This window comes from Parasteatoda tepidariorum, chromosome 7 (assembly GCF_043381705.1).
Source record: "Parasteatoda tepidariorum isolate YZ-2023 chromosome 7, CAS_Ptep_4.0, whole genome shotgun sequence".
Classification (NCBI taxonomy): Eukaryota; Metazoa; Arthropoda; class Arachnida; order Araneae; family Theridiidae; genus Parasteatoda; species Parasteatoda tepidariorum.
Genome location: NC_092210.1, coordinates 53,432,756 through 53,459,134, shown reverse-complemented (window position 1 = coordinate 53,459,134; position 26,379 = coordinate 53,432,756). Strand labels below are relative to the sequence as shown.

The following is a 26,379-nucleotide window of genomic DNA, read 5'->3' as shown; positions in this document are numbered from 1 at the left end:
TAAAGTTTTATTCCAAGAAATCTGAATGCTAGAAATTGTGTATTTTAACACGACGTTATTACACTTTAAATTTGATTCTTGAAAAATTACAGGCGATTGATCTTAATTTTATTTCTTCAAATTTACTTCTAATTCGTGAAATTTAAAAAATAATTATTGAATTGTAAGTATTTTTCTAAAAAGATTGGTTAGTTTGATTAAGTACATGCGAATAAAGTCAGAATTTTTTTTTTTAACAAAATGATCAAGAAAGGTTATTATATCGGCAAAAAATATGAGATAGCTCTATAAGCGAATATAATTGCCTATCTTTTTGCTAAAATAATACCATTAGAATAGTTTCGAGTCCTAAACTAAACATAAATAATAAGCTAAAATTAAACGAAAAAATAAAAATCTGAGCATAATCCCAATATTAACTTCACATTTATAGATTTTATTTAATGTTACTCTACCATTTATCTATATGATCTTATTTATATCTGTGTGTGATATATGTATATACATTTATATAATACCATTTTTATAGAAACAAATTATCAATTTATCGTATATCCCTTTTACTCCACCTGATTTTAACTGATTCCTTTAAACAAATGTGAATTCTTAAAATAGATTTTAATATTTTTGATATAAATGTTTTGTCAAATTTACAATTTTATTCAAAAAATAATTCAATTAGGTTTTAGATATTTAAAAAAAAATATTTTAAGATGCAATACATTGTTGTTTCTAACTTATTTTATTTTTGACTTAACATGGATTTAAATTAATACGTATTGAGCTTCATATAATAAATACAACCTGATCATTATTTTGTTCATCATAATTCTATTAGTAGCGATAAGTCGAGACCTCAATTTTTAATTATATTTAGACCGAAACTTCAGTTTTACCCATGAAGACGGAGAAAGAAGACGTTACAGAATCTCCTAGAATCAAGAGTTTGCTAGAGGACAAGAAGAAGCTAGTGGAGCAACTTTTCGTCACTGTTTCTGGAAAGACACTTGATGATTTAATCCCGGATTACTTGCGGGTAAGTAAAGGGAAAATCATATTTCTTTAGCGGGAGTTTCCCCTTTTTTTAAGTGGAAAGACGTAATTCAATGATCCTATCCTGCTTGAGCGTTTAAATTTAAACCAATTAAAGGTTTCCTAATCTCATCTTTCAACAATAAGTCTCTATGATTAATTTAGATAATTTCTGGAATGGACAATTTGTCGACGCAGAATTCTTAATTATGTTACAGGACACGTACTTGTTTCAGTATATTATTCTGATGTCTAAATATTAGTTTTAAAAAAAAGTCTATTAGTAACCTGATTTTGATCATTGGAAGGTAATTTAATAATTTTTGTTGTGTCATATTGTTGGTTCTGGAAAAATGTAGGATTGTTAAATGTTAAATAGTATCTTTTTCTCAAACCATTGATAGAATAGAGTGGTTCAGTAAACGCGAAGGTGTATTTTGTTTTCAATACATTCAAAGCAGCTTATATCATTCTAGTTAAGAACGCATATCTCCCCTAACGCACTGCGATGAGGTTCCGAGTTGAGGAAAAAATTTCGTTAGATATTTGAGAGTTCACGTTTCGTCACAAATCACGTGATATCGTAACAAAATGATACTCAATATTAACGAAATACAGGTTAAAGATACAATCGTCAAAAGTGAGGGTTTTATTTCCGAGAGTGTAATCTTTGAAAATCAGTGATTATATTAAATTTTGTTAGAAACAAAGTTTAAAGATAACAAATGGTATTTCTTTTTATTAAGACAAATACGCGTTTCGGTGACACATTGGTACACCTTCATCCATAGGATAATTTGCAAGGATAGTAAAACAGAGATGATTTAATATGTCTTACTAAAGAGATAAGTGTACAGTTTAAGGTCAAATATTAAATTGACAGGTAACACATTGGTACACCTTCATCCGGTGGTCATGGAGTTCGCCTCATACCAGAAAGATCCCACTATGAATGTAATTTATCTCTCTGTTTCATCTGTTCTTGTGTTGTTGAGGTGACATTAATCCACCTATATAGTACCTACGAAAAAGTGAAAAACAATGCTGCCCGTTAGATACCATCAGGCACTACACGTTTTGACTTTTGACGAAATTCATTTCCTTCGAAAAAAGGCGCGATAGTTATTTCGTCACTTTTAGCTAGCTCGAAGTTACTCGTCACTTTTAGCTAGCTCGATAGTTATTTCGTCACTTTTAGCTAGCTCGAAGTTACTCGTCACTTTTAGCTAGCTCGATAGTTATTTAGTCACTTTTAGCTAGCTTCTTAGGCTAGCTCGAAGCATGTATCATAAATTGGTTTCCTCAAAAACAAAGATTTCGTGTGATTTGAGTATCCATTTCTTACAGTGCAGCTTAACATTCATGGTTGTTCAAAAAACTATATGACTTTTCAATTTATTGACTGAAAAAAAAATCACAATAACTGTTTTATAAAATCATGGTAATGGATTTCATTTTCAAGTATAACTGACATAATGAAATAAATGACATATAAAATGAAGAAAAAAAAATTTTTTTCATACAAAATTATTTGGAAAAAAAAAGAGTTGACAAAGTTACAAAATAGTTATGAAAAATTTAAGAGAAATTTTCATGCAAAGTAGTGGGAGCGAAACTTTGACCTAAAGTTAGATTAATGGAATTACATTTGTACAACAATTTGTGTGATTACTTCTAACCTTACAATCTCTTTAGTTACTCAACTCAATCCAAACCTCTTCCATAGCGTGAAAATGTGTTAAAAGAAGCGTGCTGTAGAGCTGAACGATATTAGATTAAATATCATGATGTATCTATAGAAAATATAATGTTTCGTGATATATCGCAAAACTTTACAATAATTTACATTACTTTTAATCTGGTTAATATTTTCGTCTCCCAAAGGAAATTTGTCAAAATTCAATATAGTATTTTGTATTCAATAAGTATTCTCATCGATAATGCTCAAGACATTATTTACCGTTATGGATAATGTTTACGACATTATCGTGGTCGATATTTATCGTATATCAGATGTATATGTCTAATAGTCAAATATATTCACGATACATTTTAAGATTATTTTGTGAAATGTTTCTATCGTGAGATTTAGAAAATATCTATAATTCAATATTTCTCGATATATCGATTCCTGGACCAGCTCTGTGTGAAGAATAGTTTAATACGGAGTTTGTTTAATTAACCTGAAGCTATTAGTTTTGAAGCCAGATAACTTTTGACTTTCTAAAATTATCAAGTATTAAAATTAAAACGAAAATCTAAGTTAGAAATCTATTTTAATTTTCTGGTCGATGATTTTTAATAGTATGGAGATCTCAGCTTGTTCAAATTAACTTTCATACTCTGTTTTTAGATACATTAAAAACGTATTTTAAATTGAGTCGGTTTCGTTAAATAAGACAAGTAGTTTTTGTAAACTTACGTAGGGATAAGTAAATCTATAGTATTGTCCTTATTTTGTAATTTAGTGGAGTTAAAAACCGAGAAAAATTGCAGTTTGAAAAACCTCATCGATTTATAACTAGTCTGGAATAGACAAAAACATTGAATATTGCAAAATATATTTGTAAACAACAAATGAATAAATAAAGTTCATCTGACTGATACTATACGAATTGTGAAAAATTCCAGATCAAATTACGATGTGTAGCGGAAGTTTGGGTACATTATCCATAAAATCCATTTTTACCGTGAAATTCATTTTTACCGTAAAATATTATACCATAACTCTTACGGTAATATTAATATAACTAGAATAATTCGGAGATTTTACTGTCATTATTACTGTAAAAATTACGGTATATCAGAATTTTTTAGTTCCTTAAAATAATCCGGTAAAAATGGTTTTCACGGTAAAAAGTACCGGCATCCTTATTGCCGGTACTTTTTACCAGAATTGCATCCGGATTTTTTTACAGTGAGGGGACACACTTTTTCTTCATAAGATCAAGGTATTGTATTAAGCTTTAATGAAGTTATCTCACTTTAAATTTAGAGATTTTTTTAAAAGAATTGCAGGTGTATTTAAACTTTCGTTTTGTACTATTAATGATTTAGAAGTCTTATAAATCGTGTTTCATCATCGCTCTTTATTTTATATCTCGTCACTCAGCGAACTATAACTCTGTTGTTCCTGAAAAGACAGCAGAGAGACTTTATTTTCTTTTTTTGAAGAGAATACTCCTTTATTCTTTAAAGATAAACTTCAACACCTGAAAAGTAATGTCCATATTTATTCAGAGTCACTTTTAAGGACAGATTATGTTTGTTCAGAGACACGCATAGTCACCCTACTTGATGATCCTACCGATATTTAAGAAGAGGAAAAAATGTCTCCACCATGGTAGAGGCGAAATATACAATGAGGTTTAAACATTAATTGCGAATAGAAGATTTAATAAATTAAATAATAAAATCGAGTTCGCTGGTAATGATGTTAAATGTGAAGTTTGTCTCTCTGTCTGGATTTTCAAGGACACAAATATTTTTTCTATCAATTTTGATTGTTCAAATTTGATAGTCAAGTAACGGAAATACCGTGAATGAAAGTTTGGTTCTCGCCCCACTAGCTATCAAATACCTGTTGTGGTTGTTATTGTTTTTTTTATAATTCCACTTTATCGACAGCAGAGTCAAAATCAAGTCCATGAACCCATGATTTTTCAAACTATCAAAAATTACTTGTGTTGACTTGTGTTTGTTCGGGAAAACTTAAAAATTAGGCCAAACAACGTGTTTTGTTTGCAATAGAAAACTGTATACCAAATGCCTGGTTGTTCTTTTAAAGTTTTTCATTCAAATTAGTTTTTGCTGTAGTATTAAAATATAATGAAATAATTTATAACATTAAACTTGAATAAATATTATCATTTAATAAATAGCAAATTCTTAATTTAATATAAGAATTAGTAAAATAAAATAAAATGTTGAATCGTAACAATAGTTTGCATAAACCTAAAAATGAGGCCAAACAACGAGAGTTTTTGTTCACATGGAAAACTATATACCAAGTATGCGGTTCTTTTTCTTCTTCACTGGGTGGGCCTTGGATTTCTCTAGGAGTTTCCTCAGATTGTCCCTCTGTTTGGATACTGTCCTCCAGCTTTAGATTTTCAAAATGTTGATGTCCTTCTCAACACTGTCGATCCACCTAAGATGTGGACTTCGTCTTGTTCCCAAAGGTTTTGATACAAAATATTTTCTTCCAGTTTCGGTCTTCCTACTTTCTGAATAAATGTTCAGCCCATTTTAGTCTTTGTATTTTCATGTACTTGACAATACCAGGCTCCCTTAAGATTTTATACAGCTCTGAGTTAGTTCTTTTTCTCCATGAGCAGCTTACCTGAGTTTCACTACTAATACTTCGCAGTACCCTTCTTTTAAAATCTGATCTTAAATAGGTGAAGCAATCTACTTTTTCACTCTTGTATTCCTCAATTTCTAAGTGACTAATTTGGAGATCTGAATTTGGAGATCTGAATTTAAACACGGCATATACTTAGTCTTTTTTTCGTTCACTACTAAATTCATTGTCTTCGCCTTTCGTTTTAATACAATAAAGGCTTGTTTAAGAGCTTAGGTAGTCCGATCTACAATAATGATATCGTATGCATAGGTCAATAGGTGAACTGACTTACTAAAGATATTTCCTCTGGTGTTAATGTTAGACTCTCTGAAAACCTTTTCTAAGGCAATATTAAGAAATAGCCTAGCCAATGCTTCTTGACGTACGCCGTTTTTTATATCCAACTGTTCGGTCAGGTTACCCTGGATACGTATTTGTATCTTTGTTTCCTCAAAGGTTAGAGCCATCAGAGAAAGAAGTTTCTCTCGTATACCCAGTTCATGCATAGCTTCCAGAAGGAATTCCCCAATCATATGCAGTTTTGATGATGCAGACTATGAAAAAGTTATGAGTGTCAATTCTATATTTTCTTCACTTTTCTATAAGCTGCAGAAGATCTGCTCGACTGTCGATCTTCCCTTTCTAAACCCAAATTTATAATTGTCAAACATATTATCAACATATGTTGACAGACTGTCAAATAGAATTATAAAAATAAATAATAATAAGATGAACACAGAAGACTAAATCTTTTATAATTACAGCAGTCCAACACATCTGTACTGGACTATTTTCTTATGTATCATACAGATGGTACCTAATTTCCAATCCTCAAGAAAAGCTCCGTCGTTCCATATCATTTTAATTAAATCAAATAATATCAAGGCGCTGCTAGGTCCTGCAGTTTTAAGAAATTCTGACGGGATATCATCAGGACCAGGAGATTTATTATTTTTTAGTTCTTTATTGCAATTTATACCTCTACCGAAGAAGGTGGTTCAATGGTGTCATTGTTTTTCGTTATTGATGCACTTTTTTTTGGAAGAAAGATTGGCATTCAGCAATTCTTCAAAGCATTCCCTCCATCTATCAAGAATATCACATTTGTTACTAACAATGTTTCTATCTCTTCCTCTACAAAGTGTTCTTAGTTTGAAACTTTTCCGTCCAAGATTAATTTCATGAAAGAAAGCTCTGCTTTCTCCTTCTTCCTTAAGATGTTCAAAATTTTTTAGGAAATTTTCATAAAATTTTCTTTTTTTTTTCTATGTCTCTTTTTTTTAAATTCTTCTCACATTCCTCTACAACATTTCTTGTATGTCTTCCTTATAGCATATTTCTATATGCCCTATTTTTGTTTTCACTGGCATCCTTACAGTCCTGGTCAAACCAATCTTTCCTGTTGTTATTTTTGGTACACTGGCACCAGTTTCTGATATTACCATTTTGAGTGTCTTCCATTTTTCATCTGCACTCTTTATTTCTTCAAACTTCGCGTGATTCAACCGGGTTTCTATTTCAGTTTTATAATTCTGTTTTGTATTATATTCTTTAAAAAGATGTCGATTAAATTTTTTTTGTTTTCTCACCCTGATATTTTCGGGCATTAGAAATTCTTGTTCTCAGTTTCATAATTACAAGTGGTCCGAGTCAAAATTTTCCCCACGAAATGATCTTACATCCAGTATGTATGATGCAAGTCTTGTATTTATAAGGACATGATCAATTTGATTAAAAATGTCACCATTTGGTGAACTCCAAATAAATTTATGAATACGTTTATAGTGGAAAATAGAGCTGTCAACCACCATATTATGTTCAGTAGCAAAAGAAGACAAGTCCCTGGGTATTATTGTTGGTAACATCACTAATAATTGAGTAATAATTTATGTAATGTGTAGTAATAATTTATTACATAAAACTTTAATCAACATTATCACTTAATAGCAAATTCTTAACTTAATAAAGCAATCAATAAAATAATATTTAAAAAAATGCTGAGATGTAAGCAATATTTTAAATCGCATTTAAAATAACAAGTCATAATTTATTGCGCTGCAGTTTAAAAAATTATTTTAAGTGAAAAACAAATTATGGAAAAAATCCCCATAAATCATAACACACAAAATGTGATAGATCATCAGATAGCCTAGTTGATTCTTATTAATAATACTCAACTTAAATGAAAGCTGAAAAAAAAGCGAGAAAATGCCATTAAGAACAAAATTATAACCTAGTGTAACCTTTCCTAACACTTTTATTTATTTATTTATTTTTTAAAAAATAAATAAATATTTAGCCATGTACTTGCTTTCGAAATTATAAATCAATTTTAGCAAAACGACGCAGAACAAGAAAAACGAACTGAAAGCGAAGAATAAAATTTTCAAAAACTCTTAAAAGGGCTTAAACCAGTGAATGGCCATAAACTAAAATTAATGCCATTAACTCGGCTTTTACTTACAGTTAATTACTGAACGTGTTCTTACGCAGAAAATGTAATTATTTGAGCACAATTCCATCCCGGTCGGCTGATTTCTTGAGAGAGATCGAGCTATTCAGTACAAGGGCCAACCCCTTAAAAACAAATTATAACCACGCGAAAACGAATACCATAGGGTGCTTTATCTTCAATTAAATGGAGGTGCCCGATTTTTTTTTCAACCCGGGTATTTATTTATTTCACCCTCTATTATGTACCAGTGTGAGAAGGAGGGAAAGTTAAGTCAATTAGAGAGAATCGAGATATAACGGTGGTTCGCAATTAACAACTTTCAGTTTACTCCCCCCCCCCCCCCNCCCCCCCCCCCCCCAACACTTAAAAAGCAAGTTCAAAACAATGGGGCAAAGGGTGAAAAAGAGACATGTTAAAAGTAGCGGCCCGATGAAGGAAAAAAAATTTGTTTCCCAGTTAAATTTATTCAGTGTTTAGGGAGACCTTGAAGAGTTTGCAGCTTGGTAATCTTATACATTAACATTGGGAAATGTAGTTTGAATTGAATTTATTCTTCTTGAAGAGAGGAGATTTTTCTTCAGTTTTGGGCTTTATTGAATTATCTTTGTGGCCTGAGCCTTTTCATTATGGTGTCGATTTTTCTTCGGCTGGCGGCGATTTCACCTGCAATGGGTTTTATGCCGAATTGGCAGAAAGAATTTTAAAGAGATGAAGAGTAAGTGATAAAAGTTTTTTTTTTTTTTGCCTTCATTAACTTTGCACTGAAATAGGATCTATTATAATGCTGTTTGCATTCTTAGATCTAATAATAATATGCTGTTACGTTGCAAAAAACATTGACATTCAAAAATATTTAATTTTTTTAGGGAATTTCCAAAATTAATTTTAATCTTTGGCCCGGAGCCCGGCTCTTATGACAATTTTTTTAGTGGTGTTTTTTAGCTAGACTTCAGCTGTGGTAGTTTAATACCGAATAAGAATGTTAAAGCGATGAAGAGTAATTGATAAAAAAAAAATTTCTAATAATAATATGCTGTTACGTTGCAAAAAAATTGACACTAAAAATATTTGATTTTTTTAGGGAATTTCCAAAATTAAAATCTTATTTAATTTTGACGTTTTTATCCGTGGCCCGGAGCCCGGTTCTTGTGACAATTTTTTTACTTGGGTTTTTTTAGCTGGACTTCAGCTTTTTTTTTTTACCTTCGTTAACTTTGCACTGAAATAGGATCTATTATAATGCTGTTTGCATTCTAAGATCTAATAATAATATTCTGTTACGTTGCAAAAAACATTGACATTCAAAAACATTTAATTTTTTTTAGGGAATTTCCAAAATTAATTTTTTATTTAATTTTGGGGTTGTATCTGTGGCACGGAGCCCGGCTCTTATGAAAATTTTTTTAGTTGTGTTTTTTTAGCTAGACTTCAGCTGTGATAGTTTAATACCTAATTGCAGAAAGAATTTTAAAGAGATGAAGAGCAAGTGATAAAAGTTTTTTTTTTATCTACATTAACTTTGCACTGAAATAGGATCGATTATAATGCTGTTTGTGTTCTAAGATCTAACAATGATATGCTGTTACGTTGCAAAAAATATTGACATTCAAAAATATTTAATTTTTGGGGGGGGGTTTATCTGTGGCCCGGAGCCCGGTTCTTATGACAATTTTTTTAGTGGTGTTTTTTTAGCTAGACTTCAGCTGTGATAATTTAATACCGAATTGGCAGAAAGAATTTTAAAGAGATGAAGAGTAAGTGATAAAAGTTTGTTTTTTTTGCCTTCATTAACTTTGCACTGAAATAGGATCTATTATAATGCTGTTTGCGTTCTAGGATCTAATAATTATATGCTGTTACGTTGCAAAAAACATTGACATTCAAAAATATTTGATTCTTTTTTAGGGAATTTCCAAAATTAATTTTTTTATTTAATTTTGGGGTTTTTATCTGTGGCCCGGAGCCCGGTTTTTATGACAATTTTTTTGAGCTCTGTTTTTTTAGCTAGACTTCAGCTGTGATAGTTTAATACCGAATTGGCAGAAAATTTTTTAAAGAGATGAAGAGTAATTAATGAAAGTTTTTTTTTAATAAACTTTGCACTGAAATAGGATCTATAATAATGCTGCTTGTATTCTAAGATTTGAGAATAATATGCTGTTACGTTTCAAAAAACACTGACATTCAAAAATATGTCACTTTCTCTGTGAGAATTTCCAAAATTAATTTTTTATATAATTCTGAGCTTTACGGGATTTTATCTGTGGCCTGGAGCCCGGGTCTTGTGACAGTTTTTTTTTAGCTAATGGTAATATCAGCTGTGATAGTTTACTACCAATTTGTTTTCAAGAAATTGTAAGAGATAAAGCCCAATTTTAAAGAGATAAAGTGCTTTTTTTTAATCTTCATTGACTTTGTACGGAAAAAGGCAATGCTGTGTACATTCGAGAATCACAAAAAAGTATTCAGAAGTGAAAAGGGGAATGACGGTAAAATCATACGAATAAGATATTCTTTCGGGTGTTTTTTTTTTAACTGCTTAATTGAATAAGACCAAGTTTGACACTAATAGTTTAGAAGTTGCGACGTTTTTACGTACAAAACGTAGCAATGTTTGATTTATACTCACGCACACATCTAACATTATAATCTAAAAAAGTAAAATGTTATGAGGTTGTTTTTTTTCCACTAACAATTTTTTTTTGAAAGCTGTTAAAAAATATAAGTATTTTTTGGCGCTAAATTGAATGAATTCAAACATGAGTCAACAGAATTAGTAGTTCAGAAGTTACACTGGTCTTTATGCATAAAAAGTTATATTTTTGACTTGTACTTATTTACACTTTTCTTCTAAACTAAATTTTATATGGACTTTATTTTGGTTTCATCTAATTCATCGTAAAGCATAGACTATAAATATTACCTCGATTGTCCAAATAGCTCCGAGATAGCAAACGAGAATTAATCCCGAGAATAGAACAAAATGCTCAAAAGTTAAAAAGTTAAAACGATAGTCTCAAACGAGGTCCTGCAACTTTTTAACTTATTAGCACTTAATGGGTGGGAGGGATATTATTTAAAAATTGGTTTTTGGGTACATTCTTTTTTTTTTCTGAAGTTCTATTCTTACTGTGCCATTACCACTATTATAAATGCCTACTTTTCATTCGTTCAGCAGTTGTTACCTAAATTCTTCTTATAATAATATAGGTAAATTCGGTCTGAACTTTTTATTTTATTTATCTTTACGTTAAGTTTATTTCTTGAGTAAATATGAATAAATAAAATTTTTTTCGTATCAAACATCGCTGTCTTTGAGTTTTGAGCCTTATAACATAAATTGTATCAAAAACTTTTTTTTTATTAATTTATTTTTAAAAAAAATATTTAATTTTCCTCGGTTAAGAAAAGATTAAAAATTCGCTAACATACATTAAAAACATCCTGAAAATTAATTTCTGTCCCACCGGCAGTAAATATCTAGCCCTTAGCGTTTTACAAATGCTTTATTTTTCTTTTAACATAATCAAATAGTGTGTGTCTGAATATTTTAGAAACCACAGTGAGATTTCAAATTGCATTCTTTTTGTTCAATAAAATAGCGTTATTGTAATTAAAATTAAAAAGAAAAAACCATAAACCTTATGAATCAGATTTTAAGCAACATAAGATTACCAAGAATTATACTTTTTTATAATAATTTTTAACATTTTTTTTAAATCGTGAATTAGTTAAAAACGTAAATTACATTTCATATAGAAACAATTAACGGAGTAAAAAACATTGATAATTCGAGTAGTTATAATTAGTTATTAGTTTATTGAAACTAATTACGTATGGGTCTTTGCTTATAAAAAAATAACGAATTTATAAGTACTCAGTCTTACAATTGCATTCAAAAACAAATTCCATATTTCACTTTAGCTTAGTTTTGCATAATTGAATATTCAGTTAATCGCCTTTGAGAAGCTAAGTCGCTTTTTTTTCTCATCTCCGGATTAATTCCAAAACGGAAAATCTGACATAAATTACCCAATTGCTTTTAATTAGATCGGTTTTTATTGTCGCGAGCAAATAGAAAGGACTCCGTATTAAATTTTATGACAAAAACAAAAACAATATCGGATTTATTCTTTTTTTTCTCCATTTGATTTAAAAAGCAACGCGATGCCATTCCAATGTTAATTATCTTTGATTATCCATTGTTGCGAAGTCTATATAGTTTATCAATCTGGTGAAGGCCGTTTGCATGAGTAAATTTCTTGGGCGGGTACATTGAAGGAAGAAAAAAAAATTCAGGTTTGACATTACATTTCTTTTTCTCTTTTTTTTTTCGTTAATTCATCGAATTTCGAAATAATAAACTTTCCTGATTTACTTTCTTATTAGAAAAAGAATAACGCCCTGCCTTCCTACCCCCCGTCCTTTTCACTTTGCAGTGAAACCCTTCAATTAAGAAGAAAACCGAATTAGTCTGGAGGCATTTTTCCCTAACCCCATAAGACATACAATCTTTTTAAATTAAAATAAATTAATGATTGTCATATCGTGTTCAAAATCTAATTCCCGCTTCTCGTCGGGAGGAAGAAAAAAAAACACTAACGAAAAAAACTTTTCAAACAAAGAAAAATCATCCAAATCAATCTTTCGCGTTTAATTTTCACTAGTAGTACATTCAATGTTAATAATTGGAAATTAAAATGAAAGCAAAACAAGAAACAATGTACGTTTTTTGGTTGAATGTATTCATACTTGTTCCAGACGACTGAGGGGGTAGAGGGAGGTGTGTCAAAAGAATATTCCTTCATTGGTAATCGATGAAATCGAACGTTTTTCCTGATGAGGAAATTTCTCTCCAATTTTTTTCTATCTCATTTGTTTAAAAAAAAAACTGAAGATCGATATTTCTTTTCAGTACCTTATTTGCACTTAATTACGCTAAGATGTTATAACAAAATGACATAAAACAGTGCTATTAAAAGAGCCTCCTAGTAAGGGGTGGGTGGGTATAACAAATGAGTAAAAATTGGATAATAGGATCTTTTAAATAAAAGTAAAAGAAAAAAAAAACATTAACTGAAAAAACGTAGCTAATTTTTCAATCAAAGTACACAAAGTTTTGTTTACACGAACTGCACATTATTGTTATGTATTGAATTTAACATTTTCAATTCTATTTCATTGGAGCTAGAATTTTGAAGACCTGATTAATTCTAAAAATGCCGATAATTTGAAGTTAAAAAATTCCTTTAAAGTTAAAAACTGTAAAAATAAGAGATAAAAAAAGCTTTCAGAAAATGAAATTCGATCTGTTGGATACTTTATACCTTTATACATAAAGAGCACCCGATATAAAAAGTACAAGCTAAAATTACGAGAAAAATTCAAATAAAATGAGAAACAGTCTAATTATCCGATCTTTTGATATCCGAATAATTAATTGTCTTATAAGAAAATATAAGGGCAAGTAATATGATCCGATGGAATTTTTCCTCAATAATATTTCATTTATAAAAATGCCGTTTTTGTTAATGATATTAAATGTTACATAAAGATGAATAACATTGTTTGTGGAGTTGTTAAATAATACACAATCGGCCGATTATGTTTCCTTCCTTAATGTAATTTGTTTTTCTTTTTTTCCAAAAGTCATGTAATTCAAAATCAAGACCTGGTTCTTATTAATTCAGATGATTATATTGCTGCTTTTATGCATTTCAGAAGACTTTATGTGTATTTTTTTATTATTCTGGCTTGATTTGCGAATAACTAATTAAGTAAACCGTTCCATGAATATTGGTTAATTCTCTGAGTAACACTAGTTTAAGCATCTCTTCGTTATTGCACCTGTCAAAATCTCTTTTTTTTTTAAATACGTGAAAGGTTAAGTTAAGAAACGGTTGTTTAGTTATGGAGCCCGTGGCCATAAAGTTTAGAATTTTGATAATGTTCAATCTGGTTTGTAATTTTAGAAGAATGCCCTGGGATACGTATACTGCGGATATATGTGAAACTTAAAACAAATATTTTGAAATTACTCCCTAATTTTTTTTCAACTAATTATATTTAAAAAAAATATTTACGTCGATTTTAAAGAAAAGAATTTTCTATTTTTTTTAAATTTAATGAAAATTTAATTTAATCAAACTTTAAGTATTTAAAAATTCAAATATTAAGTATAATTTGAAAAATATTTTGTTAAAATTGATTCATCAATCAATTGCAAATCATTGAGAACTTTTTGGCCTGGTTTTTAAGGACCCTAACAAAAAATAATTAGTATAAATTATGTAATGTCTTGTAAAATATGCTATTATCAAATGATAAAAAATATTTTACCCTCAATCACTTTTCAATTCTATCTAGAAAACGAGTTCAAAATTTAAATAATAGAATTTTGAAGAAACTCAGTTTTTTTAAATAAGGCTTATCCCAAAGCTTATCTCTCGTGGAGATTTACCCCGATTGACGTCAGAAATATTGTTCATATGTTGTATTACTGATAAAATAAAATAAAAATTAAAAAAGTATTTTTTTTTAAATTTAAAAATTTATGTAACTTTTATTTTTTTCCATCAATTTTCTGTGTTTTTTTCTCAAGTACTCCACCCTTTTTCATTCATAGTTTACTTTATGATTATCTTGTGTTTTTTCTGTCTCAAAGATCGACTTTTCCATAATTTTTGTGGAATTTAATTCCTACTTCAAAATTGTGAAAACTGGAAAAAATTTTAATGGAAGTAATTTATTGTTTTTAGTAACAATTTTTTAACTATAACCATTTAGAAACCAATATGTTGATGTAGTATTCTTTATTTTTTAGTAATAAAAATGGAAATAATTATTCGACACTTTTCTAATATCTGATTGTTATTCTTATACAAACAAATGTATCGAAAATTATTAAGTTACAAAGATTATTTTAAACTCAAGCAATCAAGCTGTTATTCATTAAATTTAAAGCAATTATTTCAATCATAAAGCAATTATTTCAATAAGTAAAGTTTGAACAGACACGCAGAATTAATAAAAAAATACCCTAATTATTGCATAAAGTTAATTAAAAAATAATATATTATCTGAACTTCACATCATACAAAAAACTTGTCATTTTCTTCACAAATTTTATTGATCTTTCAAATACTAGTTCTCAAAATACAATTGCTGTCAATATCTTTTAAAAGAGTTTCTCGATTGATGTTTCTGCTTTCAAACTCAGAAAAGATAATTAGTTATCAACTGATGAATTTTTAATCATTAACAATTAAAATGAACATTTTTAATTGACCACCAATATCGCTTTATTTTATTTTATCAAAATGTCCATGTTACACAATGAAGTTATTCTAATCAATTAAGTTGTAGGTTAATAACCAATTAAAATTACTTCTAAACAAAATATTTTGAAGCAAACGCAATTCATATAATGTTCATAAGATATTTATGAATAATAATTGATTAATTTTTTATTTAGTATTCAAATTTGTAACGATAAAATAATTTAACAGGATTTAAGTTCCATAAATGTTATTCGACTTAAATCAATGAAATCCAATCTACCAAGGCGTCTACTTTGCATTAGAGACTATTCATAAAATTCATTCGTTGAAAATGAGGTGAAGGGGTTTACAAACATTTTATAAAAGAACGTATTAACCCTTTTTATAGTGCATTGGGAAGTATACTTCATACGTTCCAATAAAGGGTTAATATTGGGTAATGGCCGTGAGAAATATATTTTCCATGGCCCTATATTTAGAAATGAAACTTCCTGCTTCACTTAGGTATATCCAAGCAACATGACTTTAACTCTTTGCACTCGGAACTTTTTTTTTCATAAATCGAAGGCTCCGCCCCTTCTCACTCCGTTCACCAGCCCCATGAAGGCATATGAACGATTACCACCTAGATATGGAAAATAATCAACTGTTGAGTAACTTTAATCGTTAACGAGACGTCCCGCAGTAAACTGATAGTTAAGACACGGTTCCCAGCAGATCACCAAAGTCAAGCATCACTGACTGCGGTGTCAGAGTGCGGGTGGGTGACCACTTGGATCAGTATGCGTAGGGACTGAGGGTGTGTGGTATTGGTCCTCGTTAAACTGTTCTACGGTAAAGTGCTCGACTTCGCGGGCAGGTCGTCGGGCTACCGAAGCGGGGGTGCCATCCCCTCTGCAGAGGATCAATATTGTGGTGGCATGTCTTCAGATCATCCTCAGGGATGTTTCCCAGAACGTCGCCAATAGCTTATTGTGCAGCTCTAGTGTGACGTAAATGAACTACAACATTAAAAGACTTGTATCTTTATAACAGTTTAAATTAAATACAATGTTTTTATTGTTTTAAATTAAACTTTTATTTTTCAGAAAATTTCAGTATGAATGTGAAGTTTTATATATGGTAACAATTGATCTCTCTCACTGTCTCATCAAGCTTTAAAGACCTATAGTTATGAAGATGCAAAACAAAATGTAACGTTAAGTTGAACGCCCTAAACAGAGGCACTAACGTCGCTTAAGATTTTTTTAATTTTGAGAGATACTGCTAGCAACTATAAAATAAATAAATAATATAGCAGGCTATAAATAATCTAGCAAGGACATAGCAATTTTAAGTCTTCGTATCGGAGCCCTCGAATTTAAACCCAAATTTTAAATGCTTTGGAGTTCTTAAGTACAAACGTTCTTATTGGAATTTTTGTCCGCCAAAGTTAGTTAGTTAATACCCATTTATGCTGTGTGACTTAAAACAAATTAAAATGAAATAATTTCTTCATTTTTTTTTTTATTCAATGAGGAAAAACAGGTTCGAATCCCAACGATTGCTGGCCAATTAGAATTCCGCACCCAATTCGCACTGACCACAGCGCTGACGAAAAATATCCTCAGTGGTCGACTTATCATGGATTAGAGTCCATTTGCCGTCAAGCTAACGGTCGGAGGTTTTCGTCGTTTCCCTCGCCGTGTAACGCAAATGCGGGTTAGTTCCATCAAAAAGTCCTCCACAAAGGCGAATTTCTCCCAATACTTGATCCAGGAGTTACCTTGTCTTCTAGATTGGGTTCAAAATTACAAAACTACGTAGCTGAACATTGGTAGTCGTATACCCAAAATCGGGTAGGCTGTTCAACGATGGTTATAAAAAGTACTTGAAAAAAATTTTTGAAGAAAGTGTCGTATGTTTGTCATGGTCTCAAACTTAATAATTCAAGTTTTGTTTCTTAAAATTTTAAATAATTTTGACGCTCATTTAATTATAGTTTGAACACCACAATTACTGGTTTTATAAAAAAAAATTATTCTAATTACAGCAAAAAGTTAATTAACGATTCATTATTATTTCTCAACTTGTATATTCATCTATCTTCATACAAAATACTTGTCAATTTCTTCACAAATTTTATTGATCTTTCAAATACTAGTTTCTACTCTTAATACAATTGATGTCAATATATATTTTAAAAAGAGCTTCTCGATTGACATTTCTTCTTTCAAACTTAGAAAACATAATTAGTAATCAACTCGTGAATTTTTAATCATGGTTATCAATTTTAAGAAGTAAAATGAATGTCTTTAAAGGAAAACTTTGTTTTTAATAGATAAATATTGCTTCATTTTGTTTTATGAAAATGACTAAGTTACACAATTAAGTTATTGTAACCAATTATATTGTAAATTAATAACTAAATAAAAATACTTTCAAATAAAGGCAATTCTTATAACTTGCAAATCATTTTTCTGAAAGACGTTTATTTGTGATAGTTCATTATTTATTTATTTATTAATCGAATTTGTAACAATAAAATAATTATAATTCAATAGGATTTAAGTTCCATAAATGTTATTACGTTCAAATCAATTCAGATTTAGTCCATCACGTACATAGCATTAAAGATTATCCATAAAATAATTCAGTCTTTGAAAATAAGGGTTAGAAATACCTAAACATTTTACAAAAGTGTATGGAAGGGTTTTCGGACCATGAACTTTTATAGGCATTATGTTTTTTCTTTAATTGTTTACTCAAAAACATTTTTCTTTCACCGATCAAAAGTTTTTCATGAGAAAAGTATTTTTAAGAGGGATATTTTTATACCTTCGATACACGGTCAAAAATATATGTTGTTGTTGTAGTTAATTTACGTCGCACTAGAGTTGCACGATGGGCTATTGGCGACGGTCCGGGAAACACCCCTGAGGATGACTCGAAGACATGCCATCACAATTTTTGATCCTCTGCAGAGGGGATGGCACCCCCGCTTCGGTAGCCCGACGACCTGCACGCGAAGTCTAGCACTTTACGGTAGAACAGTTTAACGAGGACCAATACCGCGCACGCTCGGTCCCTACGCAGACTGATCCAAGTGGTTACCCACCCTCACACTGACCGCAGCCAGTGATGCTTGACTTCGGTGATCTGCTGGGAACCGTGTCTTAACGATCAGTCCACCGTCGGACCAAAAATATATGAAATGTGACAAACTGTTGTGATAGAAGTAAGGATGAGAAAAGTATTAATTGATTAACTCTATTAATTATAACTCTATTAATAATAACTATATCAATTTTAGTAAAATTATTTCATTTGTAAAATTATTTCATGAAGCAATATAATAATATTGCTTCGTTATTATTTATTATTATTATTATTTAACAAATGGAAAACAATTGAGCCGAAACTCTGTTGGAATTTATACTAAAATATTGTGAAAAACGGAAAAGGGTCATAAAGGTAGTTTGCTAATATGACGAAAAGAATTAACTCGTTTTCACTTCAATAGGTGTCTGAATCTGTCTTGTCACAAATATATCAATGTTCGTTTATTCCATTTCTAAACACGGCGCGCAATAGAGTGATCACAACGTGTCCTTAATTTCTTGACGCCATGGAGCTACACTGTTAGAAATTTCTCCGTAAAAATGGTTGGATAAAAATTTATTTAATTATTATTTTACCATATTCAACCATAATAGTCAAATAACAATAAAAAAAATTACACTCATATTGTTGAGTATGAGAAAAAACGTTTGTTGATTGTTTTTACCTAATACGTTTTAAAAGCCAGAATTCTGTTCCCTCCAACTGGACAACCCACCTTTTGAAACCATTTTGTTCCATGTAGCTGGGGTACATGGTGTAGCAGAGAGGGCTAATCGGTCAATCTCATGACTGGTTGAAAAGGGGTTCCATTCCTAGCGTTGACACAATATTTCCTCCACTCCTTCAACACGTGAAGAGTTTCTAGTACTCTTCAATCGGTGACTGTAGACTATAAAATATCTATCATTTAAGCATAAATGGCGCAGCACTTACAGAACTTCAATGTTCGTTTAAGTTTTATTTTAATGGTTTAGAAACCATAGTTCTTCACACAGATTTCTATCCTCCTCTCCTCCCTACCACTATTGGAGTTGTGGATAAAAAGAAAAGTTTTTTTCGTTTTATTTGTTATTAGTTTGTTCTGCATTTATTTATTGCTTTATTAAAATGAAAAAATTACATCGAAAGTTTACTTTGTATTTTTGTTTTTAGTTTCTATACAATATAAATAGATTAATTTATTTTATTACCACGTTTATATTAACTTGCCTTCGTGTATGCCTGTTCGGGTGGAATTTTGTAATCGATTTTAAACTAACTTCCCGACTAACTACAGACTTCAAATTTGGCACATAGTTCAGAATTGGATAACAATGCATGAAAATGAAGAGAAAGAAGACATACAAAGTAAAATAAAATTTAAAAAAAATTAGTATTTTCGCGATTGTGTTTTGTTGTCGGTTTGATTATTTTAAATTGGTGTCACATGTCAGTTGAAAAGTTTTGTGTACAGTTAGAGAAAAAATTGAGATTTTGGAAGTGAGTAAAACAAAAAATTTATAATAATAATAATATTTTTAAAAACCACGTTTTTGTAGTGGAGAATAATAATTAAAAAATAAAAATTTTAAAAACGAAAAAACGAGGGGTGCATGAAATACATAACAGTACATATACACATGCATATACACACTTTCTTATTCATACACATGTACATCCACATACACATACACATGTACATCCACATACACATGCATATACACAAACATATTCCACATACACATCCACATTCTGATACAATTACAGATATACATACACATATTCTCATGAGCACACATACACACACTAATATAACATTACTGTTATGTATTTCATGCGCCCCACGTTTTTCGTTTTTAAAATTTTTATTTTTTTATTATTTTTTTCCACTGCAAAAGCGTATCTTTTATTTTACTAATTTTTTTTTTTTTTTTACTTTACTTAAGTCGTATTTTTAAACTCCGATATTGCGTCTTTCCTCATTCAACAATGTTCTTGACTAGTCTCGCGAACGTCGTTAAATCGGGGCTCTATGGTATTGTTTTTTGACTAGCTGATTAAGATAATTAAGTTTTTTTTTTCTTTCTTGACACTCCAAATGCCCCTCCTCCTCTGAAAACTACGGTTTATATGAAACTACTTACCAAAAATCAATTATTGCCTTTTAAATTTATGGTTGTCTATAGTCTCTATCAATAATAAACAAGGGAAAAAAGTCTTCCTTGGAATAACAAAGTAAAATTGCAATATATTTCTTAAAACAATCGCCTTGATTCGAAATCGTTTCATAATCTTGAATCATTTAGCCATTGTGGTATATAATTCGAGATAAATTAGTGGATATTTTGGCAACACCTGATATATATATATATATAAATAGTAAAAACTTATGCGAAAACACAATGATGGTTCAACAATTGCATTTCATTTTTGCAAGAAACGAATGTAATATTCAGATCTCTCCAGAATGATTTTAATTTCGGCAATAGAGTGTCCAAAGAGTACCTTATCTTAACTTGCAATCATGACAAATATCCAAGCGTAAAGGGAGAAAAAAAAAGGTGATCATTGAATCCTCCACCCTAAGTATTACAGACATTCATAAATGATGAAACAGCGTGAATTCTGTTCTGAATCCGCAGTCTAAAAATGATTAAAATGAAAGGAAATTTGTTGTTATCTGTGTTCGATCTTCAGCACGAAAAAGCAAAATTCTCGAACGTTTTTACCAAAAAATCTGGACCGACTAAACCGATGAGATTAACCCTAAATACCCCATTAACACCACCATTCAAACGATTAAATTTCCCAGGGGTACCCCCACCCATTTTAATATCCCTTACCGAAAGGCTATCAATGTCAAAAAAGAGAACCGATTACCCTTTTCATATCTGCCATTTTTTTATTATTATTTCGCAGATCTGCAGTAATATTCGTTATATTTTGATAAGGCAACAAGCGATCAGCAAGATCTTGAAATATTACACTTCATATAACTCTACTCTAATTGTTATATTCTAAGTTTAGGATATTAAACACAAGGGGGTGAGGGGGATTGGTCCATTAATAGATTGGAATTTGGCTCTCCGAGATTCCTTATCTCAACTAATTTTGGTGTCATTAATATTACTTTTGGGAACGAGAGTGAAAAGCTATTGATGTATATACATTTTATTGGCATCGTAAGTATGCTTAAGCGCGAAGGTATGACAGGTAAAAAAGGGTTTTTAGAAAAACGAACTAGAACTGTTATTAGTGTAGAACAATGAGTACATTTTTGATTGGCTACGAGAAAGAACTATAAATTCTTCGATTGTTGCAAGAGGAATGAAATATTGAATTCGAGGTGTTCTAGATTTTATCGTATGTGTTCTCTTTTCTATAATGAAGCACCTGCAAAAGGAAAAACTAGCATTAAAATCGTCTATAAAAAAGGAGAAGAGAGTCCAAAATTGTAAATAATTATAATGAAATAATATATTTATAAAATCATAATGTATTATTAATCATATATTACTATTATAGTTATTATTATTATTCTATAATGTACTATATGCTTCACGCAGAAGTACTTAACTATTTTCAAGATATGTCGGTGATATTGCCAAAGTACTCTATGCACTCAGTATTAGTACTTATTTAAAATCTGTCCAGCAGCTATTAAGTCAAACAAACCACCATAAATATGAGTTGAGGACATTGCAGCATAGTAGGCAGTAGAAATATTGAAATTATTTCCATATTTTTCATGAGGTAAGATAGAAAACTCATCCAAATGCTCCATTACGTACTGTACAACTTCTTCACGCATCTTTTGAGTCATACCTTAAGCATCCTATAATAAATATGCTATTGCTCGAAAGAGGCCAGCTCCGTCACCAATAATTGGCATAACATTATGCGGTAAAAAGACCTACAAAGATGGCCTTTTTCGAGCATTAGCATCGTATAATAAATATGCTATTGCTCGAAAAAAGCCAGCTCCGTCTCTAGTAATTGGTATAACATTTGCGGTCGTAGATGGCCTTTTTCGAGCATTTGCATAGTATAATAAATATACTATAGCTCGAAAAAGGCCATCTTTGTCGAATACTTAACTTAATACTAATTATTTCACAAGACAACTTAACGAAATGAATTATTATGCGAAATGAATATGATAGCAAAAATGTTGCCAATTTAGATCGAGAAATACCTGCGTTTTTTGGTGCCGCATAAGAGAAACTAATATTTATATTACAAACAGTGTATAGATAGAGGAACGGGCTCCATTTGTGACAATGCAAATATTACTCGTGACAAAATTTTAGAAAGTGACAGATTTGCGTATTTAATAACAGTTACTATCAGTGATTAGCTGATATGTTATTGTAAGACCGTTCCGTCATCATCAGTTTTCATTGGCTGAAATGTATCACTCGAACTGTTATCAATGTCTTTATTAGCTGCAACATATTGCTGTAACGAGAAATATAACAAATGGTAACTTGCCACGTTTAATTTAAAACTGGGAATAATTTTAAAGAAATCTAATCATGCACAGAAAAAAACCTTAACGAAGTCTTCCGCTTATTGATTCTAAACAGCTCAATTATTCATGAAAATCAAGTTACTTTTGTAACGCCTCCCAATCATGGAATCGATCTTCATTGTATGGTACATAAAATATTAGCGATGTTAAATATGTTCCTAATATTTATCTACTTATCAGTGTCTTTATTAACTGCAACATATTGCTGCAACCAAAAATGTAACTTGTTGCAATTCCAGTTGCTTCGTTTAATCTAAAACTGGATATGATTTTTAAAAAATCTAATCCTGTACAGAAAGAAGCGTTAGGAAGTCTTCCTTTTGATGATTCTGAACAGCTCAGTTATTCATGAAAATCAGGTTACTCCGCAACGCATCCCAATCATGGAATCGATCTTCATTGTCAAAAAATATTAGCGATCTTAAATATGTTCCTAATATTTATCTAGTTACAAGTATCTTTATTAACTGCAACATATTGTTGCAATCAAAAATTTTACATATTGCAATTCCAGTTACTTCGTTTAATTTGAAACTGGATATGATTTTAAAGAAATCTAATCATGTACAGAATACAGACCTAGGGAGTCTTTCTTTTCATGATTCTGAACAACTCAGTGATTCATGAAAATCAAGTTACTTCGCAACGCATCCCAATCATGGAATCGATCTTCATTGTCAAAAAATATTAGCGATCTGAAATATGTTCCTAATTTTTATCTCGTTATCAGTGTCTTTATTAACTGCAACATATTGCTGCGACGGAAAATGTAACACATTGCAATTCCAGTTGCTTCGTTTAATTTAAAACTACGTTTAATTTAAAGCAATATTAAATTTGTTCCATATTTATCTACATAAATATATTGACTCGATTTATCTAGATTAATAGCATTGAAACTGAATAAAAATTTTCCAGGCACATAACGAAACCAAAAATAGTTCAATGAATAGGAAAAAAGTGAGAACGCAATCAGCTTTACATGGTAAAATTAGCTAATTTGTCCTTATTTTAAAAAAAATATTGGGAAAGTATATTTATTTCCAGGAAGATGGAAAAAATTCGAATGCTCAAACGATATCAACTCTCGACTTGCTTTAACTTTAACAAAAATGGAATTCATTACAAGCAAACATTTCTAAGAAGCTAATTGCTGTTTTCAAAGTTATTGATAAAAATTAATCGTTTCAAAAGAATCATTATTTTTGTAATGCAACATTCGTCACACATACCATTTTTTCTAGATTGAAAAAAAAAATAATTAAATTCACTTTCGATTCAACACCAAAAAAAAAAGATAATATCGCAATTTACTTTTTAAAAGTTGTGTACCTGGACATTAAAAGGCATAAAAAAAAAACTTTTGGCTGGTTGCTTTACAGCTAGATGAGATAATAAAGAAGATACAGACAAAAACTGAGTTTTCATCATTTAGCTCCCCTTCTACCACCCCTCCCCCTTTCACTTCATAAAAAATAAAGATTTAAAAAATCACGTGGCATAAACTGACGAATTACGAAAGCTTCAACGCAGGGATAACCGATCGGAAAAATTTTCACTAATACGTCAACACAGTACAAACTTTTAAAAAAATATATATTGCTCTTTTTTTTTCCTTGCTCATTTAATTTTTATCGTTATTTTCTTAACTACCTATAATCACAAATACATCGCTAGAAAAAAAAATATTATTTACTTTTTTACAACGCTTTCCCCCCCTCTTTCTTCCCCTTCGCCCTCTTATAAGTTCAGTGAAAATTAATGGCATCAGTTTTGTCGTACTTCCGGTTTTCGAAAAGTATCCGTGTAAATTAGAGAGATAGAAGAAATGAAAGAAGAAGTAGAGGGAAGGGGGGGAGTTAAAAGAACAAAGTTTAAAGGGGGTAGAAAAAAATTCCTACGTTATTTGTCCAAAGCGACCTCCCCCCCTTTCCCGATCCTTTTTCTCCTGATCTTATGTTTATCCAGCGTGCTTCTCTCTAATGGAGGTCGCTTTCATTAAGACTGTTTTTCTCCTTTATCATCAGGCTATTCGAACGGAAACGGGGTTCATTATAAACGTATCGATTTTTTTACTCATTTAAAACTTAAAATTGATTTTGTCATAGAAGAACAAGAATAAGAACACTTTTTAAAGACACAAAGTAATGACCATAATTAACATTAAATCAATAATTCATTACTGTCAGCAGCGCACCAAAAATGCCCCCGCTCTTATATGCATATACGCATAGAAATATAGAAAAAGGGGGAAAAAAAGACGGAAAAAAAATTTCCCTTTTCTAAAACTGAACATAATTAGTGTTCGTATGTCAATATTTGTCACGGCTGAGTTTCAAATAACGCTGAATTCCAAAGGTTGATTTTTAAGAAACTTTTGATACATGAAAGCGCGTTATTGCATTTTTTTTTTCACTCTTGACACTGTCGGAAAAATGTTGGGCGGCCATTAGCTGACCGCATGTTCCCATCGATTGAGCATCCGTTAAAGAGAGGAGGTATCCTTAAATCTAGGTAGCTATTTTTTTCTTAAAACTGAGAACTAATGACTGTCATTTGGCGTACAATATAGTCAAAAAGATAAATAAATAAAAAATAAAGTTATTATTTATTCATGTTGTTTTACAGCGTTCTTTCTCAATAGTAATGAGCGCGATGATTAAAGACCATTTTTGAATGAGAAATTTGTTCATTCGCGATAGAAGCTTCGCGAAGGTTGCTCGTATATTGGACGAATAATTTGGCGTATCTGAAAATTAATTTTTCGCGCGATATTTAGTTTTAAGGTTTACATAATTGGTAATTAGTTTCCACTTTATTCGTGTAATTTATTAGCGCATATTTCAATCTTTCCTTTTTATTAAACTTTTATTATGACCATCCATTAATTTACAGATAAGTGAAGAATAAGTTAAATTATGAAAGTGTATATTAATGATTCAATGTTGATTATTGTTATCTAAATAAAAACTCGATATGCAAAGGAATTCATTCATTTTATAAAGGTCACAAGAGAAAACTAGATTTTTTATTTTCAACAATCGTTCACTCAACTTTTCCAATTTACAAATGAAATCGCACAATGTACTCTGTTATTTTTGTTCACTAAATTAAGTCAGACATTACTAGGTTAACTTTATTAACACTTGTGTTTGTGATAAACTTAGAATAAAACATAAAATTTACTTCAAGCTATATGAAAAATTTTATGAAAACTTTATTAACACTTGTGTTTGTGATAAACTTAGTTAATAAGTTGAATTATGAAAGCGTATATTAATGATTCAATGTTGATTATTGTTATCTAAATAAAAACTCGATATGCAAAGGAATTCATTCATTTTATAAAGGTCACAAGAGAAAACTAGCTTTCTTATTTTCAACAATCGTTCACTCAACTTTTCCAATTTACAAATGAAATCGCTAAATATATTCTGTTATTTTTGTTCACTAAATTAAGTCAAACATTACTATGTTAACTTTATTAGCACTTGTGTTTGTGATAAACTTAGATTAAAACATGAAGTTTACTTCAAGTTGTATGAAAAATTTTATAATAACCATTCTTTACGAAGAAAGAAAATCTAAACTTTTTACAATACGACAATATTTTGATATCTTGCTGCCTGTATGTTACTGCGAGAGCTTGTATATT

General features: G+C 30.3%; 1 protein-coding gene across 1 annotated transcript in view; it reads left to right on the top strand.

Annotated features, from left to right (window-relative positions):
• LOC107439859 (caspase activity and apoptosis inhibitor 1) overlaps window positions 1-26,379 on the top strand; it is a 103,149-nt gene that overhangs the window by 7,117 nt on the left and 69,653 nt on the right. The window contains exon 3 of the mRNA XM_016052590.3: window positions 878-1,036. Within this exon, the coding sequence (XP_015908076.1) occupies window positions 878-1,036 (159 nt within the window). The remainder of the gene's footprint in view (window positions 1-877; window positions 1,037-26,379) is intronic.